The 17,917-nt window shown below is 44.8% G+C and overlaps 2 protein-coding genes and 1 pseudogene across 2 annotated transcripts in view; all 3 read left to right on the forward strand.

Annotated features, from left to right (window-relative positions):
- The first annotated feature begins 743 nt into the window (after positions 1 to 743).
- LOC115331225 lies at positions 744 to 4,796 on the forward strand (annotated as a pseudogene).
- Positions 4,797 to 4,868: 72 nt separating this feature from the next.
- Positions 4,869 to 7,012, forward strand: LOC120837479. The gene has a single exon (XM_040206870.2). It carries the CDS (start codon positions 4,869 to 4,871, stop codon positions 6,375 to 6,377), a length of 1,509 nt encoding a protein of 502 aa, XP_040062804.2. The 3' UTR covers positions 6,378 to 7,012.
- LOC121047486 overlaps positions 6,774 to 17,917 on the forward strand; it is a 46,207-nt gene continuing 35,063 nt past the window's right edge. The window contains exon 1 of the mRNA XM_042291561.1: positions 6,774 to 6,861. Within this exon, the coding sequence (XP_042147495.1) occupies positions 6,774 to 6,861 (88 nt within the window). The remainder of the gene's footprint in view (positions 6,862 to 17,917) is intronic.

Genomic DNA, 17,917 nt, shown 5'->3' on the forward strand with positions numbered 1-17,917 from the left:
TAAGTTCCCCGAGAAATGGCTCTTTGGTGCTCTGTGCTACCAGATCCTCGCGCTCTAAATCTGCGACCGGGCACTCTATGGTTACGCCGTCGAACTGCCAGGCTTTGTGAGTATAAATGAGGCTATGTTGAGGGTCGCGCGAACCGCCCGTGCTGCAGAGGGCGCAACCTCGGCCGCTCGGCCGCTGTTCAGAACCATGAGCGGAGATTGTGGATTCACGGCTGCCGTAGCGGCGTCCAACGCCGTTTCAATCAAAAAGGAGCGTCGCGTTGAAGCGAGCAAACGAGCAAACGAGCAAACCAGAAGATATGAAATCGCTGCAAAACCACTATTGTTGGTTGTCGATTAATTGCGAAAGTATTCGTCTAGGGCAACCTCAAAGACGACGACTAGGACGGCCTATAGGGTGACCTAAGGACGACGTCTAGGGCGACCTCAAGGACGGCGTCTAGGACGACATCAAGGACGACCTTTGGGACGATGTCGAGGATATGACCTCTGAGACGACGTCGAGGACGACGTCAAGGCCGTCAGGTCATCTGAAGAGGGTGTGAATGTGAAGGAGTGTGAGAATTTCAGCTGAAATGGTCTACTGCACATATCTATTGCGCATTCAGAGGCCAGTGGGTTCATGATATCATTGAGGGGGGGGAGGCTGAAGAATTCCATCGCATTTAAACGACGCGCGTGCGCACTGCGCGGTTCTCGGCAACAGGCACGGCGCACTGTCAGGGAGCACGGCGATGCAAGCCGGTCCAAAGTCCCTCAATGCATCTTTTACAAATAGCGACAACCATTAGAAATGGCAAAGCAGATTTCGTGGGAACAAAAGGGCGTCATTCAGTTCAAACCTCTGCCGTGCGCCGCCATTTGCTTTCTGCTCTCGCCCCTTTTCAAGTCTAAATTTTTTCGTTGCCAACACTAGAAGTGTTTATACAAAGCAGGACGACTTTCTTTTGGCAGTCCAGTCATGCTCAGCCGACGTTATCATTTTAACAGAAACTTGGCTCACAGACGATATCTCAAACTCGGAACGAACCATACACCCCTCACATTTTATTTTTCGTAACGATAGATCAGGCCGAAAGGGAGGAGGTGTGCTTGTAGCAGTCAAAAAGACATACCGTATTGATTTTTCTGACACTGTTCCAACCTTTGAAGCCGTTTGGGTTTGAATAAAAATGCCTACCATGTTTATTGTTGTAGTTGCTTGTTATAAGCCCCCAAATGTTCTGGATTTTGCTCAGCTACGTCATGATTTTCTGGAGTCTCTTATTTTTTTATGATGTACTTGTTATTTCGGGTGATTTCAACTACCCTGAAATTAAGTTGTCCATTCTGTCTGATAAAATACCATTTTTATCGTGGCAGAACCTTCCAAAACAGTCTCGGGATTTTGTTGACGTTATATTCTCTTTCGCACTTTCTCAAATTGTTAATAAACCCAGTCGTAGTAAAGCCATGCTTGACCTTTTTTTTCTATTTCGAAACCCGATCTAGTGGCAAATACTCTGCATATGGAACCATTAAGTGATCACATATCTATTAATGTTGAACTTTTCATTCCATCATGTGAGCAACTTCTTCGGGCAAAAACAATTTCCAGTTACTCAAAGGCAAACCTCGACGCAATGAACCAACACTTTTCGCTATTTTCAGCTTTGTTATTAGAGGAATCTGACTCTAGGTTTCTAAATGAAAACTGGATTTTCTTTAAGTGAAAATTGCTTGAGTTGAGTGAAAATTTATTCCGAAACGGAAACGAAAATTTATTCACACGTCGTTTTCGAACCCGTGGTTTTCAACACGTTTGAAGAGGTTGCTAAATAAAAAGAATAGGCTTTTTCGCGCCGCAGAGGCGTCTCAGACTGCTATTTCATGGTTCAAATACAAGGAGTGTTATTTAACTTACAAATATGAAATAAAAAAATGCGAAAGATAAGTTATTTTAACTATGATCTTTGTAATATACTGAAAACAAACCCCAAAAAGTTTTGGTCCGCTGTAAATCCAAAGCAGGTTAAAGGACTCGGTCAGCTTGACTGACACCTCTGGAAAAAGTTTATCGACAGCCGAGACTTGTGAGCTGTTTTGTACTTTCTTTAGTGAAGTGTTCACTGATGAAGTTTTTTCATTACCCTCTTACTGCCCAGAATGTCTTATAACCACCCAAATGGGTCACATCATTGTAACGAATGACGAAATTTTAAACTTAATATCAAATTTACCATCTAACTCGGCTCCCGGTCCTGATCTTATAACTACAAATTTGCTCAAGATTACAAGTGACATATCTAGTGTACTCTTATCTCGCATATTTCAGAAATCCCTTGTCTCTCGTGTTGTTCCGGCTGACTGGAAATCTGCAATGGTTGTCCCGATTTTTAAACATGGCACAAAAAATGTCCCTACCAATTTCAGACCCATATCTCTAACCTCTGTTGTAAGTAAATTGATAGAACATGTCGCTTATTCTAATGTAATAAATTATTTATGAGTAAATAATATGCTCTTTACAAACCAGCACGGTTTCCCGCGGTCGTACTCCTGTGAGCCTCAGCTTTTTGAATTTTTAACGGACATTCACCATAACCTACATAAAAGACATGAAACTCATGCTATCTTCATTGATTTAAAAAAAAAAAGCGTTCGATAAAGTGCCACATTGCCGTCTTATCCAAAAATTAAAAGCACTTAAAGTAGAAACGACCGTTATAAACTGGATAGAAAACTTTGTTTTAAACAGAACACATAACATATTGTTATAGACAACAATTGTTCGTCACAAAATCTTGTTAATTCGGGAGTACCGCAGGGAACCGTGCTGGGTCCATTGTTGTTTCTAATTTACAAAAATAACCTGCCGGATCTTCTGAATTGTTGGTTCTAATTTACATAAATGACCTGCCGGATCTTCTGAATTCGACTATTAGATTATACGCGGACGACTGCGTGATTTATAGAAAAATAATTAGTGTAACCGACTGTACCTTTTTGCAAAATGATTTGTCACAAGTTGAAGTATGATGTCGAGAATGGAAAATGGAAATTAATGTTGACAAAACGAAATTTCTTAACTTTGCTACAAAAAAAACATTACTCAGATTGACCATTAACTTTCTACCATACCAATAGACCCTTCCCGAAATTCAGTCTGGCCACTTTGATCACCATCATCATCGGAAAATGGCTTATGTGAAGTACTAATGGCGGCCTTCTGTTTACTAATGAACGAAGATGTTGAAGATGCTCCTTAGCAGATAATTCGAGGCTTATACATTCGTTACGTTAGCACGATGCGAAGCAGGAATTGGAAGCAAGATTTGCGTAAGCGTTCATTTCTAACTCGGGCCCAGCCAGTCTGTTGGTAGCATCAAGGTGCTCCAAAGTCCCTTGATTTGTAGAACTTTATCAAGCCATGTACGTGGGTTGACGCTTCGTTCTGACTGGTTGCATCTTTGTTTCCGTCGCCGCTGAAAGAAATTGAGAAGTAAATGTACTGTGAAGCGCACACTGTCGTTTGCCGTTGACTCGCCAAAGTGACGGTGCCCGATAAAATACGGCAGACTCCATTTTCATTGCCGCCATTAGTACGGCAAAAGTTAAACTGCCATTATAGCCGCCTGATGTCACTGAATTTCGGGAAGGGTTATTTGAGCCGTAACATCCTACTAGAGTCTTGGGATCAAGTTTAACCGCAACTTATCATGAGAGCGTCATATAAACTACATATCTGCGAAAGCAAACAGAAGTTTGGGATTTTTAAAGTGCCATTTCTATAAGGCCACGCAAGAAACAATACTCATCGCATACACGTCCCTCATCCGTCCGCAACTCGAGTACGCATTCATTGTCAAGAACCCCGTCGGTTGTATTTGGAAGAACAATTGGAAGCTGTATAGAACCGGGCTACACGTTTCATTCTCCACAATTATCAGCCTACAAGTGTTACCGCAATGAAAGCAAAATTAAACCTCCTTTTTTAAAACACAGGAGAAAAGTATCACGTCTTACCCACCTGCACAAAATGTATTAAAATTTTCCTTTAATAAAAGATGAATACTGCCCACCGGCCATCCACATCTCCCCCCACACTGACCATCCACTCAAAATTCAACTGACTACGCCTAGGACTAACATATTCAAATTATCTCCCTTACAATGGCTATTACTGATTGGAACAACCTCCCGGAACCTATTGTGAGCATCACAAAGTGCAATAACTTCAGATCTGCAATTTCTTTTCTCGTCACCATCTAGCGTCCTGTTTGTACGCGTTCACAAACATCCTAGTCTTTTTTTTTTGCGTTATTTTGAGTGTATAAATTTCCGGCCCCCCCCCCCCCCCCCCCCTTATGTAAAGCCCCCTGTGGGCATTTAGGGGTTAAATAAATGAAATGGAATGAAAGCATGCATCGTAACGCAGTCGGCGCTTCAAAGGTTGTCGCTACATCTAGGAGGTACTTATTTATTTATTTATTTATTTAATATACCTCAAAGCGCCCTTTCGAGCATTGTATGAGGGGAGAGTACATGTTTTTTTAACAAAAATAATAAAACAATAAATTTCGTACATATTTGCTTAAAGACAAGAAACAAGGCAAATATACCCACTTAAGAAAAAGTACATAAGGTCAGTGTTTCTGGACACCCCATCTTAGTTGCAACGACCGTCCTCACGTGGCGCCTCGATCGTGGCAAGGCCGAGCGAAAAGAACCGTTTCTCGTACCTTTTTCCTTTTTCCCCCTTGCCAACTTAGGAGAGAGAAAAAAAGGGGGACGAAGTGTCCTCCTAAAAATGGAAAGAGGAAAAGCTCAATGGTGCTTTTCTTAAAATGAGAGGGCATGGCGGCACTCCTCCGGGAGCAATGGCTAACCCTATCATGCTCTACGTGCAGTTTTTGATCACCTTGGCTGGACTGACGGGGTCGCCGACGCATCAGGGCGATTCTTCGGAACGCCAAGTCATCATGTCGCCGCTGCAACTGAACTGGACAAGCGACGCCCATTTTCAAGCCAGCGAGGAGCCTGGAAACATCTTCAGGAAACTCGTGTTCGCCAAAGAAGCCAGACCGACATCGACAACTTGTCTCGCCCACGAGACTACAAAAAGGCCACGACAGCTCTTCAGCGTCAGAGGGCATGGCGGCACTCCTCCGGGAGCAATGGCTAACCCTATCATGCTCTACGTGCAGTTTTTGATCACCTTGGCTGGACTGACGGGGTCGCCGACGCATCAGGGCGATTCTTCGGAACGCCAAGTCATCATGTCGCCGCTGCAACTGAACTGGACAAGCGACGCCCATTTTCAAGCCAGCGAGGAGCCTGGAAACATCTTCAGGAAACTCGTGTTCGCCAAAGAAGCCAGACCGACATCGACAACTTGTCTCGCCCACGAGACTACAAAAAGGCCACGACAGCTCTTCAGCGTCAGAGGGCATGGCGGCACTCCTCCGGGAGCAATGGCTAACCCTATCATGCTCTACGTGCAGGTGAGCAGAAGTCACTCCTTGCATTGTAAGCGTACTAGCAACGTTTGTCTTTTCTCGCCGCCATGCCCCCGGACGTGTGTACTGCTGTTCCTTGAGTGTATTGCTGTAATTCGTGACCTGTTATCATGCGGGGATATCGAATCCAACCCGGGTCCGGATGATGATTGTATACCTACGATGGAGGAAATGGTTAAGGATATTTTGGCTAAACAGAATGTGATCCTAACTGAGCTTGCTGGGATAAAAACTAGTCAACAAACATTTGAGAACAAATTTGACAAACTGGCCAAAAAGGTTGAACAAATTGAAGTCACAGTCGAAGAAACAAAAGAGCTTAGGAATCAAATGACGAGTATTGAAAAAAATGTTTCGTCCGTACAAACCGAACTTACTGAATGCCAAAGAAAGTTGGTCGACTTAGAAGATCGAAGCCGCCGCAATAATCTTATGGTTTTTGGTGTTTCCGAGGACGCCGGTGAAACGGCAGATATACTTCGATCAAAGGTACTCGACGGTATTTTCGTAGAAAAACTTGGAATTCGTACTAACTCTGTCGAACGCTTGCATCGGGTTGGACGAAAGACAAATAGAAGCCGGCCTATTATTGTTAAGTTCTTCGACTACAATGAAAAGAATAATCTTCTAAAAAAACGCAGACTTCTAAAAGGTACCAAAATAACACTTGAGCACGATTATTCATGGGTGACGCTTCAAAAGCGCAAACTGCTATGGGAAAGTAGCAAACCAAATCGTGATAATGGGGAAACTGCTTTTCTGATACACGACAAGATTAAGATTGGAAACGACATTTTCGAATGGGATGACGCCAAGGGGCAAGTGTGCAAAGAAAAAAATCGGCCAACAAACCGAAGGAATGTGAAATGACGCCAATTATCTCTGAAAATGCATCCTAAGGAATCATTGAAGATCTTGAGTTTTAATGCTCGGAGCATCGTGAATAAAGTGGATGACCTGGAACTTATCTTGTTGACTCATGATCCCCATGTTGTTGTTATCACCGAAACGTGGTTACACAGTGGTATTGGTGACAGCGAAATTCTTCCCCCTTCATACAGGATGATTAGAAAAGATAGAGGATCGAGGGGCGGTGGCGTTGCTGTTATATTTAAAGATTCAATAGAATTGATGCCAATGAATTGTGTTATCAGTGGAGAAGTATTATGGTGTAAGTTAACATTCCACGGAAACGTTTTTGTTGTAGGCGCCGTTTACAGGCCACCAAATGCCCCGCCAAAACTCTTAGAAGATTTACATGATTACATGGCACTGCACTTCACCGATAAAACTAAGGTAATTTTAACAGGAGACTTCAACCTGCCCACTATTGATTGGACGTCCTGTAAAGTAGGTAAAGCAGAAGTCGCATCCTCTGAACGTCTGTTAGATATCTCTCTTTGTTTTAATATGCGACAGTTAGTGAGCGTCCCAACTAGAGTATCCGGCACAGGCCAAGCAACACTAGACCTGCTTTTCGTTAGTAATACAATCGAAGCAGACGAGGTCGGTGTTATTGACGGGGTCTCTGATCATAAAATCCTGGTATCCAATATACAACTCTCTAAATCGTCGTCCCAAAAGTTTTGTCCGGGAAGTGTTGTTCGAGATTTTCAAAACTCCGATGATGTGTCTATTCTCGACTACTTGGAATGGCATTTTGATGATTTTTGTCAACTCTCTGACGTCGGTGAGCTATGGGGGAAATTTAAGAGTATTGTATCTCACTGTATATATCATTTTGTCCCTTCAAGAAACGTCAGAGCAAAGAGGGTCCATCCTTGGATTACGAGGGAAATCCTACAATTAAAACGAAAAATAAAACGCCGAAGGAAAAGCAAAGTTAAAACTTCCGCGGAGATAGCAGAATTAGGGCGAAAGCTAAAGAATCTCGTCACGCAAGCTCGAGAGAGCTACTGTGGTAATGCGCTCTCACGGTTCTTGAAGGAATGCCCACAAAAATTTTGGCGTTTCTTTTCATCACCTAAGGAGGTGACCTCGCAAATCATAGTTAACAGTGAAACTGTTTCTTCTCCTTTTCAAATTGCAGAAGAATTTAACAAGTACTTTCAGTCCGTTTTTACTCTGTCACGTGACCCGTCGGGAGACCCTGCCTATGTTTCTTATCAGTCACAAATGCCGGAGCTCGTTCTGTCGGAAAACGGTATCTTTAACTTGATTTTGAATATAAACGATAAAAAGGCATCTGGCCCAGATGACATTCCGAATGCTTTTCTAAGACGATACGCAGAGTGGGTGTCTCGGTACTTATTTGTAATTTTTCAAGCTTCACTTCGGCAGAGCAAGCTACCGGCAGATTGGTTATGTGGGAAAATTGTGCCAATTCACAAGTCCGGAAACAAGATGGCAACTGAGAATTATCGTCCTATATCCTTAACATCGACATGTTGCAAACTCCTAGAACATATTATATCAAAACATATCAATCACTACCTGGAAGAAAATAACTTACTGTATAAGCACCAGCATGGGTTTAGGCAGGGTCTGTCAACGGTCACGCAGCTACTTGAATGTACGCATGAGTTCGCGTCTGTTATAAATGAGCGTGGTCAAGTTGATGTAATATGTATGGATTTTTCGAAAGCCTTTGACCGTGTTCCTCATGACAAATTGCTCGAAAAGCTACGTAAATTAGGACTGAATCGGAGTTTGCTATCATGGATACGTTCATATTTAAGCAACCGAATGCAGTATGTCTGTTATAATAACGTATGCTCTCCCCCATTAGCAGTCTATTCAGGAGTACCCCAGGGTTCCGTTTTAGGGCCACTCTTATTCTTAGTCTATATCAATGACATAGCTTCGAATCTGCCTTCTTCTGTACATGTTAAGCTTTTTGCGGATGACTGTATGCTATTTTCTAAAATTACTACAGTTCAGGATCAGGAGTTACTAAATGAGTCTTTGGGGGTAATCAGCTCATGGTGTGCTACATGGGGCATGGTTATTAATTTTAATAAGACGGTATTTTGTAGTATTACAAACAAGAAGAAAGTGTTAGATTTCCGCTACACTATAGGGAGCACAGAACTTGCAAAAGTAGATGAATTTAAGTACCTAGGTGTGATTTTTTGTAATACGTTGCGCTGGAATAGTCACGTGGACTATATATGTGAAAGGGCATATCAAAAACTAGCGTTCCTTAGAAGGCACCTAAGACATGCAAATAGAGATGTTAGATTAACTGCATATAAATCCTATGTGCGTCCGATATTAGAGTATGCAAGTTGCGTATGGGACCCCTACAGAAGAAAACAGGTCACACAAATAGAAAGAATTGAGAACCTTGCTTTACGGTTTATTTTTTCGGAATATAGGCGTACGTCGTCTGTTACCGCAATGAGAGCTGAGGCGCGGCTGGATCGCCTAGAAAACAGAAGAAAAATTTCTAGATTAAAAGAATTATACATTATAGCAAACGGACTGACAAAAATAGATCCTGAAACATATCTGCTACCTTCGACGTCTCGTTCCCGGAGAACGAGCAACACCAAAGCCATTTCACCGTATCAATACAAGAATGATGTATTCAAATATTCATTCTTTTGCAGAACAATAATTGAGTGGAACGCTTTACCAGAAGAACTTGTCAGTTTCTGCAGCCTTGAGCTATTCGGAGCCAAATTGACCGAATTTTTTAATTAAGTGATGCATGTAAAGAATGCGCAGGCACTTCGAACTGCCTGCGCACGCTTGACCCGCACAGAGTGCATGATCATGTATTTATTATGTGCTTTTGTACTTCCTCTCCTGCGTAGACCGAAAGGTCCGCAGTATTGTAAATAAATAAATAAATAAATAAATAAATAAATAAATAAAAGGGACCCTGCAACGACTTTTTTACTGGTTTTTAATTTGCACCGATCCTGAGCGCACTGAACGTAGTAACTTGATGATTTTGGGGGGTTAATTGCGCAAGAGCTACGAGGCCGTCTGTGCCAAACGATAGTAACAATCAGCATACTTTGGTGAGGGTTTGGCCAAAGTGCAACCTAGGATTTGGTAAAGCTATATTTGGTATAAAATGCCAATGCTAGTAAGAAAGTCTATTACCCTGCTAAAAGGGACTATGGGATTCTCCCCCAGCAGGAGGGCCGGATGAAACGGGATCTGTTGTTGAAACAACTCGGGAAAATAAACACGATGCTTGGGCTCCAGAGCAGGACAGGACCACAATATATGTAAGATTGTAAGACTATCACCACATTGACCACAAATAGGTGGATCTTCCCCCAAAGCAGGTAATTATGAGCGATAAAGGAATGCCCAATTCTCAGGCGGCACAGCAAGGTTTCATAAAGACGACTCTTGCATGAAGAGATTTCCCAGGCTCCAAGAACAGGCTTTGTAACGCGGAGCTTGTTTTCACACTCCCTGTCCCATTCCAACTGCCAACAACGAAAAAGTGACGACTTTTTCGTTGTACCTGATATGGTAAACAGGAAGACGATTGGACAAGGTTTCCCACAGACCCTGCAAGCCTGTCGGCCTTCTCGTTGCCCTCTATGCCAACGTGACTAGGTACCCAACAAAATATTATGCTTTGACCGTCATGTAGAGCATTGTTGAGTTTACTCTGAATTTGTTGTACAAGCATGTTTTTAGTGTCTTTAGTGTCTTTAGGTTTTTTCAGTGTCTTTAGTTTTTAGTGTCTTTTTTCTTTTCTCAAACTTCACTTTATTTTAAAAGTTTTAGACAAATTAAAATTACAAAAGCAAGCAAAAAATAACCTCCTTCATGACATCCTTGGTTGCTTGAGTGGCCGTGAACTAGAAAAGGGGTAGTGAGCTGAGTGAGCGCTCGCGGCTGCCGCACTCCATGTCAACGGCGCGAGAGGGCGCCACTAAAGCATGTTCTGGATAGGCTGTATGCAGCAGGCAGCCACAGCGGCTCTCATTGCAATTGCTGCGCGATTAAACACTATTTCGGCATGACACTTCATTGCCCACAAACGACAGCAAACACGGGGTACAGATCAGTTCAGAATGAGAGCCACTTCGCGCTGCCATACCGCGAAACGGCCAAACCGCAAGACAAAGCTGCTCGCCGAAGGCCTTCGGAACGCTCAGAGCCGGTCGTATCCTCCTGTCAATACAACCGCAGCGCCGCCGCGTACATCCGGGATTTTTCCGTATCGGCGCCTGATCCCACTACTCCTTTCTAGTATGCGCCGCCTTTTCCACCGCTTGGTGGCGGGTGTGTCGACGAGTCATTTCCTCTTTCCGTACTTTATAAACTGCATTTGTTTCTTTTCTGATCTAAAGTACTGAACAGAAACAACTTTTATAAATAATTGAAACGGTACGCGTCACTTATATTTTGTATTTCGGCTAAAAATAAGCTTTTAGCGGCTCTGACCAGTAGTAAGCCCACGACCAAAGACGTCACATATCGCGCGCTTTCGGTTCCGCGGGTCGCCCCCGTCGGTGGAGGAGGTTTCCGCGTCGTCCGGTTAAAATATGATGCACTGATATTTAGTTACTCTCTCCGTGCCCGCTGGCTTGCCCGAATCCAAGAGACGGGGAAACCGCAAGAAAGGTAGACGCTTAAATATGATTGCAGGACCCCTTTCAGGTCCGTTCACACCCTTGCGACCTCTTACAACTGTTAAAACCTCTTACAACGAGAGGGCACACTGGCGCCATCTATTGGGTAGCAGTGTAAACTTGACGGTCGGACATACTTTCTATTTCTCTCGCGGATTATCCTTTGCTTCTTGGGTCGAAAAACTTTAGTCAACGTCATAAACGAGCCTTTTTTATACATGCCTTGCACCTACGTCACATCATGACGTCGAACACCGGTATCTACCATGCTGGTGGTTGACTCGACGGCCCTTCGCAGCGAGAGCAATGGTAAACTGCGCCGCGCTCGGCTTTAGCAATTACCCCGTATCCCGACGATCGTCCGATCGTTTCGTCGGCATGCCCCGCGAGACAGAGTAGCCATCGAGTTATAGAAAGTTCTAGCGGCAGGAAAAAGATGCGGCCGGGGATTATCGAGTTTGCGGGACGCGTTTCATAGCGGCGAACTGCGACACTTTTCTACCGTTGTTTACGTTCGCGCACGCCTGTGCACCGGCTTTTGCTCGTTCGTGGTGTGTATAGCCTTTGACCTTCGTTGCATAACGCCGTTTTCACGCTTCGAGCGCACCTTCAGGGCTCCCGGCCGAATCCGGGCGAGAATTGCGCCGCGAGCCCGGCCCGACGGCGATCGGCGGCCCCCATAGGCAAACTCGCCGAGCCGCCGGGTCATCGGTTTGTGCAGTCCGCGATACGATAACCTTTGCAAGGAGCGAAAGTATGCAGGCGAGCCGGTTAGGAAACATAATAATATAAACCCTGAGACAATAAGGGTTTCTTGTCCGTTATTTGATTTATCCCTGTCTCAGGGTAAAGATTATGACGGTAACATGGAGTTGTTTACCAGTATTTCGCAAAATCGTAACAATTTTTTTACAAGCGACTCCTAGAGCCGCTCGTCAAATTATGAAGCGCGCAATTAAGCTTTTTTCTTTTTTTTTTTGGCGACACAGCATATCCCTTTGCGTCAAAACTTCGCCGGCGGCATTTCGAAACTTTCTGCTCGAAGCGCAATCGCACCATTGCCGAAAAATTCCGCGCGTATTTGATAAACGTCATCATCGTAAGCTCAACACGTTTTTCTAAGTTCACGGTACCTTTGTTGAAAATATGGTGCATATTAACGCATGTCCGGGCCGTTAGCAGCATCCTACGCCTCGGTAAGCGCATCCGCGCGGTGTGAAGTCAACCACTAGTATGGTGCGGGGCCCCGTCCTTCCCTAGATGTTCCCTACGGTGACGACACTTGCAAGGCATGTATAGGTATTTCGCACATTTGACTTCGGAAATCCCGCAAAACCTTCGCTGTTTGAAATGCAGTTCCAGGGTCACCGCATAGATGGCGCCAGGGTGCAAGTGTGTTCTCCTGTCCTAAGAAATTTTAAGAGGTTTCAACAAGTCCCGTCTCTCTTGGTCGAACTCGGTTGCAAGAGTGTGAACGGGCCTTAAAGGGGAACTCCGCCGATTTTTTGGTAGACTTCGGTTTGGCTGGAAATTTACAGACTGCATCAATAGCCCTTTCTCAACTGATAACCAAAACATTTTATAAAAATAAAAATTTTCCGCGAAGTTATTATATTTCTAAGTTACTTCGGCTGCGAGGTTTCCAGGAGGGTACTCTCCACTGGCAACAATGAAAAATCCCTACTTTTCCCTACCCGCGTACGTCACGGGTGAGCAGGAGGACGAGCGACTCGGGCAGCCGCGAAGTGGCTTTCCGGGCGCCAGCGATCGAGATAATTCGTTCGCACCTTCAAGGTTGAAAGTTCCTTTGAAATGGGTAGCAATTTGTGCTCCGTGATAGATTGTAGGAACAGTGCCGGAGAAAAGAATTTTCTTTATTCTCGTTTTCGTGGGAGAAAAAAAAAGCGTTCCCCGGAAGCAATGGGGGCCAGCCACGTCAAGGTGCTTTTGCGCGACCTGTGTGCCGAGAGAACTAGGGTCACATGAAACATTTTCACTTATGCTCAGAATACTTTATAGCCGCGTGCTGCGAGTTGAGTGTCCTTCCGCAGCTGGAACAGCTTTGAGAGCGGCAAGCGCAAACTCAAGCCGGCAGTGACCACTGCGACATCCGTCCAAATAAGAGCGCTAATAATATCGAGAAAAATAGTACACAATCTAGCACTATAGTCAACATTTTGTACAGTCACATTTGTTATTCACAATGGGTTCAGTGATTTTTTTTTTTTTTTTTTTTTTTTTTTTTATAAACACTATATCTGTTTCGGACGCTAAATCTAGCTCGAGCTACTCTCGGTGTTCCACTCACGCGGCCGATATGTTGAAGACGAGAAGTGAAACGTCTAAAAAAAGTTCAAGTCTGAATTTGGACATGATTTTGACATCTTGATATTCCTGTCTGCTCTTACAGAGGTTTATAAAGCAGGTGTTGAGCTGCATTAACATACGATAGAGCCTTTGCCTGGTTTGTCAAATGGTTGGCGTGCAATATTCTCTGCAGAAGATGTGATGAAAACGTCTTCGATGTATTCTATTGCGGAGAAATTTTATATAGGGCTGGAAAGATTTTTACAACAATGAAAATATTAATGTCGTTGAGCGAAGGCATGCAAATTTACAACTGATGGAAATTGAGCTAAACCAAAAGATAATTTAAAAACATCTTATATAGAATTACCCCCTTTCCATGTGTTCTCCTGTATAGGTGTTTGAACGCGTTGCATTCTACTCCAAAAGTTAAAAAAAGAAATCGGGTACACATTTTTTTAACAACTTTTGTTAACTTAATTATTTTGAATTAAAAGTTTTATGATGTCTTTCTGTACCTTACGCACTACTGCACCCTCAAGCAAATATTTTTTATTTGAAGATGAACTGTGTGTTCGTGTATTTTATACGCATTTCATTGCACCTTGATGTTTGACTTGGTGGTTGCGGAGCTCTAATGCTCATTTTAACACGATCTTCATGACCAGTAACCTGCCATCTGATCTACACGAATGCAGTTAATTACATTCCATACAATTTATTATTTATGAGAATCACGGTCTACATGTGTTTGGTCCCAGCCCAGCACAGACATGTTTGTCGCTTTGGAAGGCGAGCAAAGTATACGCGCCACACGCACGAACGCTGAAAATGGCATCGACCAGAAGCGCTTTTCAGAAATGGTGTATAGATCTTTTGCTAAATTACCTAAGCACCAAGGAGCGTACTCATGCCTCAAGAATAGTTACACGTGCTAGCGTATGCAACAGTAACTTTCCTAAAGAAAATCTAAAACAAATGGCACTTTCCTTCGGTTATACGAGCGTGTGGGGCACCTGTACCCACATTCCGATCATTTTCCGTGGTGCTTTGGCAATTTTTCAAAAAACGTATTGCGTGACTCTCCGACCTTTCTTCTCCAGCCATCTTCAAATAAAAAGAGAATGGATTTACTAGCAATTTCACGAAACTAGCGAGCCGCGGCTCGAGCGTACCGAGTTGCAAAAACGGTTTTATCAAAATTCCGATTGCTCCCGTTTTTCTTTTTTTTTTTTTATAGTTTAGCACGTAGGCCAAGGTCATACTTTGTGCAAATAACGATTATTATCTTCTTCAAATAGCAAGAACGCCCAGGTCTTCTCGCTGTTAAACTCGAGAAAGGCGGACGCGAGCGTACCCGATTGCCGACCGCGCGCCTCGCTGCCTACCCGTGACGTCACTATTGGGTAGAGGGCAAAACTGGGGGAAAACTAGGGAGAACGAGGTTTCGGTTTTAGCGGAAAACAAAACATCACCCTTTTAATTAACTAGACTGAATCTGGGAGAACGAGATAGCATTTCGGAATCAGGAAGCCATCCGCATTCAGATTATGCCTGCCTGGAGCTGAGCCGGTTGGTATTACATGATTCTGAAGGTTTCCATCCACGGGATAACGCATCGCCTAAAAAAGATCGCCGGCCGACAGGGCGTACAGGTCGTATGCTCAGCCCCCAACAAGGCATATGCTATGTGCCGTAAGGTAAATTGTAGGAATGATCAAAATCAGAGGTCCACCTGTGGCATCGCGCACCGAACAACGAACGCCCCGTGCGAAAAAGGAGTTGTGTACCGTATTCCGTTGTCATGTGGCAAAAGCTACATTGGACAAACTGGGCGGCGTATTAACGACCGCACCAGGGGGCATGCAGCTTCCGTTGGCGCACTATACTTCGTTTCAGCTTCGGTCCAGACGCAGCCAAAGCTACAAGCGCGAGCTCCGGGCTTTCAGCGTCCCTGCCAAGCACGCGCGCTTGTGCAGTGCAAGCACTGTTCTGAGCCACATGCTCGCGCTTGTAGCATCGGCTGCGTCTGGACCGAAGCTGAAACGAAGTATAATGTCAGCTGGCCATCTTCCGGCGCACTGCCGAGTACGCCAGAGTGCTCCTGATTTCGAAAACATTACCATCGTCGGGAAGCACAAAAATCAGCTTGCAAGGGAAATCCTGAAATCTCTGGCTATTGAGGCGCGGGGATGACTGCGTGAGTGCCGCCTCCATCACGCTATTTTCGAAAGAAAAACGGTATCTTCTGGGAGCGCCCCAAGTGGGGAACCAAGTCAGGAACATGTGAACGCTAGCCACCAAATGTCATACCGAAGAAGAAGAAGTTACCCCTGGGTAGCTAAACTCGTCGAACACAACTTTGTGTCCGAAAGTTGCGGAACGCGCTAATTGGACTTTCGCGACGCTGACGTCAAGCCGAGCGAGGTGTCAATCATCCAAGCTCTCTCGGTGCACAAATTCCAGTGAGAAGGTAAAACATAAAGTCGTAGCGAGCTCCATTGAAGCGCGTGCGAGCAACACCGTGGTGCCAGCCGATTGAACGGCTGCACTGATGATGTCTCGCCCGAGTGTCCCTACATCCCTACATCGCGTTAGAGTCAATGATGTGTAGATTGTACCTAGGCGGCCGGTAAATACTCTGAACTTTCTGGTCGCAAGATCGTCGTTTGTGGAAGTTATTGGTGACGACAAAGTGGCGTTTCACAACTTTGGGAAGGAGTTATTTGAGGCCAAAATCTTCGCTTCGGAATCGAGGCGAATATTGAACTTTGTGATGTTGTGGAGCCGTGCGCGGTGTACGCGGGCGGCTTTATAGAGCTCATCTTCCGCCACTGTCAACAACGCCACCGGGGTCACCCACACGCGGTTTGTGCAGAGACGTCGGTAGTGTCTGAGAGATGAGGGAAACGGGAGATAACAAAAAAAAAAAAAAGCCGGAGAAAGGGAAATAAAAAAAATTAAAGACGTTTACAAATCTTTGTAATGCGAAATTAGAACTCAACTCTTGAGGAGGAATAAGGGAGGGTACGGAGAGGATGGTATGCCCCTCGTCCTCCCCTCTTCCCTTCATCCCTTCCTCCTCCCATTCAGTTTCTCCGCTAAATTTAGCAGGGAAAAGGACATCACATGACAATCTAGCGGAGAAGTGAATTGGCGTTGAAGTCACGTAGCTGGGAATTGAATTGGTGTTGAGGTCATGTGACGTCAATTTCGCGCTAAATTTAGCGGGCCGGTTACGCCGATGGCGACGCCCACGCCGCGAAACCCGGAAACGGGCGCCGAAGAGCTGCGCTCTAAAGAAAAAATAGACCTTTTTCCAGTAAGCGTCTGCGCACGCGCACACCCTTTTCCCTTGACCTTGACCGCCCTTTCGCCATTCTTGGGGGGCACTGTTTTCTTGCGACACTAATCTGTTTCCATGGGAGAAGGCGAGTCCGGTTGCCCTCCATTTGTAGTAGGCGGCGAAACCGTCATGAGGCGCTCCTTACTGGAAAAAGGTCCATTAAGGTACGACCAACACACACACACACACAGACACACACACACACACACACACACACACACACACACACACACACACGCACAAACAAATAGGAGTTTCAAGAAGGGCCGTAGAAACTGTCCGGGAGAGAGAGAGAGAGGGCAGGTGATGGTGGTGAAGAAGGGGGATATTCCTTTCCTCTAATATTTTATCCTAACTCTCTGAAATGCTATGGTGGTTCGGGTCTGGGGCGATACCCCCCCCCCCCCCCCCTTTCCACCCTTATGCCCCTTGCCCCCTTTCGACGCAACTGGGGGAGGGGGGGGGCTAAATCCTCCCCTCCCCATCCTCCTGTTTCGACGACCCTGCTTAGAGGTGTCCCAATGAGCAATGACGAGGAACAGCACAGCCTGCAATTTTCAAAATAACGGTTCAAGAGATTCTGGAATTAAAACGGCTCGCGTTCTACGAACTCAAGAGTGGCCATGAAAGACTTTCAAGCGAAAGACTCGTGCCAGGGCACGTATATAGTGTGCGGGCGCGTTCAGTGACGTCATTTTATAGTTGATACCTTTGACGATGGAGTCAGGATTATCAGTTGTGAACGACAAATTTGATGGTGCGTGTTCAAATCGACGATGTCAAGTTTAGTGTCCTTGCGTTCTTGAAGCATCACCGCCAATATTGACAACCTGACATTACTTTTATTTCCTTATTTTCGTTGATGAACACATACTTAATCCCAAACTGACTGATCTTCGAATGTCTACCATAAAATGATTTCATCCCGCCGATGAAGGGACAACTGCCCGGAGGCGAAATTCGCCCGAAAGTGGAAAACGGTAGTCGGCTGGTTGTGACCTAGCCACGTCGGGCTACACTTTGGCCAGATTCGAAAGGCCGAGATAAGTCAAAAGAACGGCAGGGACGCTTTTTAGTAAATTCTGCTTTATCGGCGGAAATAAGAACGATACCAGACTATCAACTTCGACGGTGTTGATTTTAAAATGCAATTCCCAAGCCTCCATCGTACTTTTTAGAGACCGTCAAAC

This window comes from Ixodes scapularis, unplaced genomic scaffold, assembly GCF_016920785.2.
Source record: "Ixodes scapularis isolate PalLabHiFi unplaced genomic scaffold, ASM1692078v2 PGA_scaffold2__306_contigs__length_199485367, whole genome shotgun sequence".
Taxonomy (NCBI): Eukaryota; Metazoa; Arthropoda; class Arachnida; order Ixodida; family Ixodidae; genus Ixodes; species Ixodes scapularis.

Bases quoted from the DNA above. Each gene is read 5' to 3' on its own strand.
- LOC120837479 (XM_040206870.2), top strand. From the start codon at position 4,869: ATGGCTAACCCTATCATGCTCTACGTGCAGTTTTTGATCACCTTGGCT.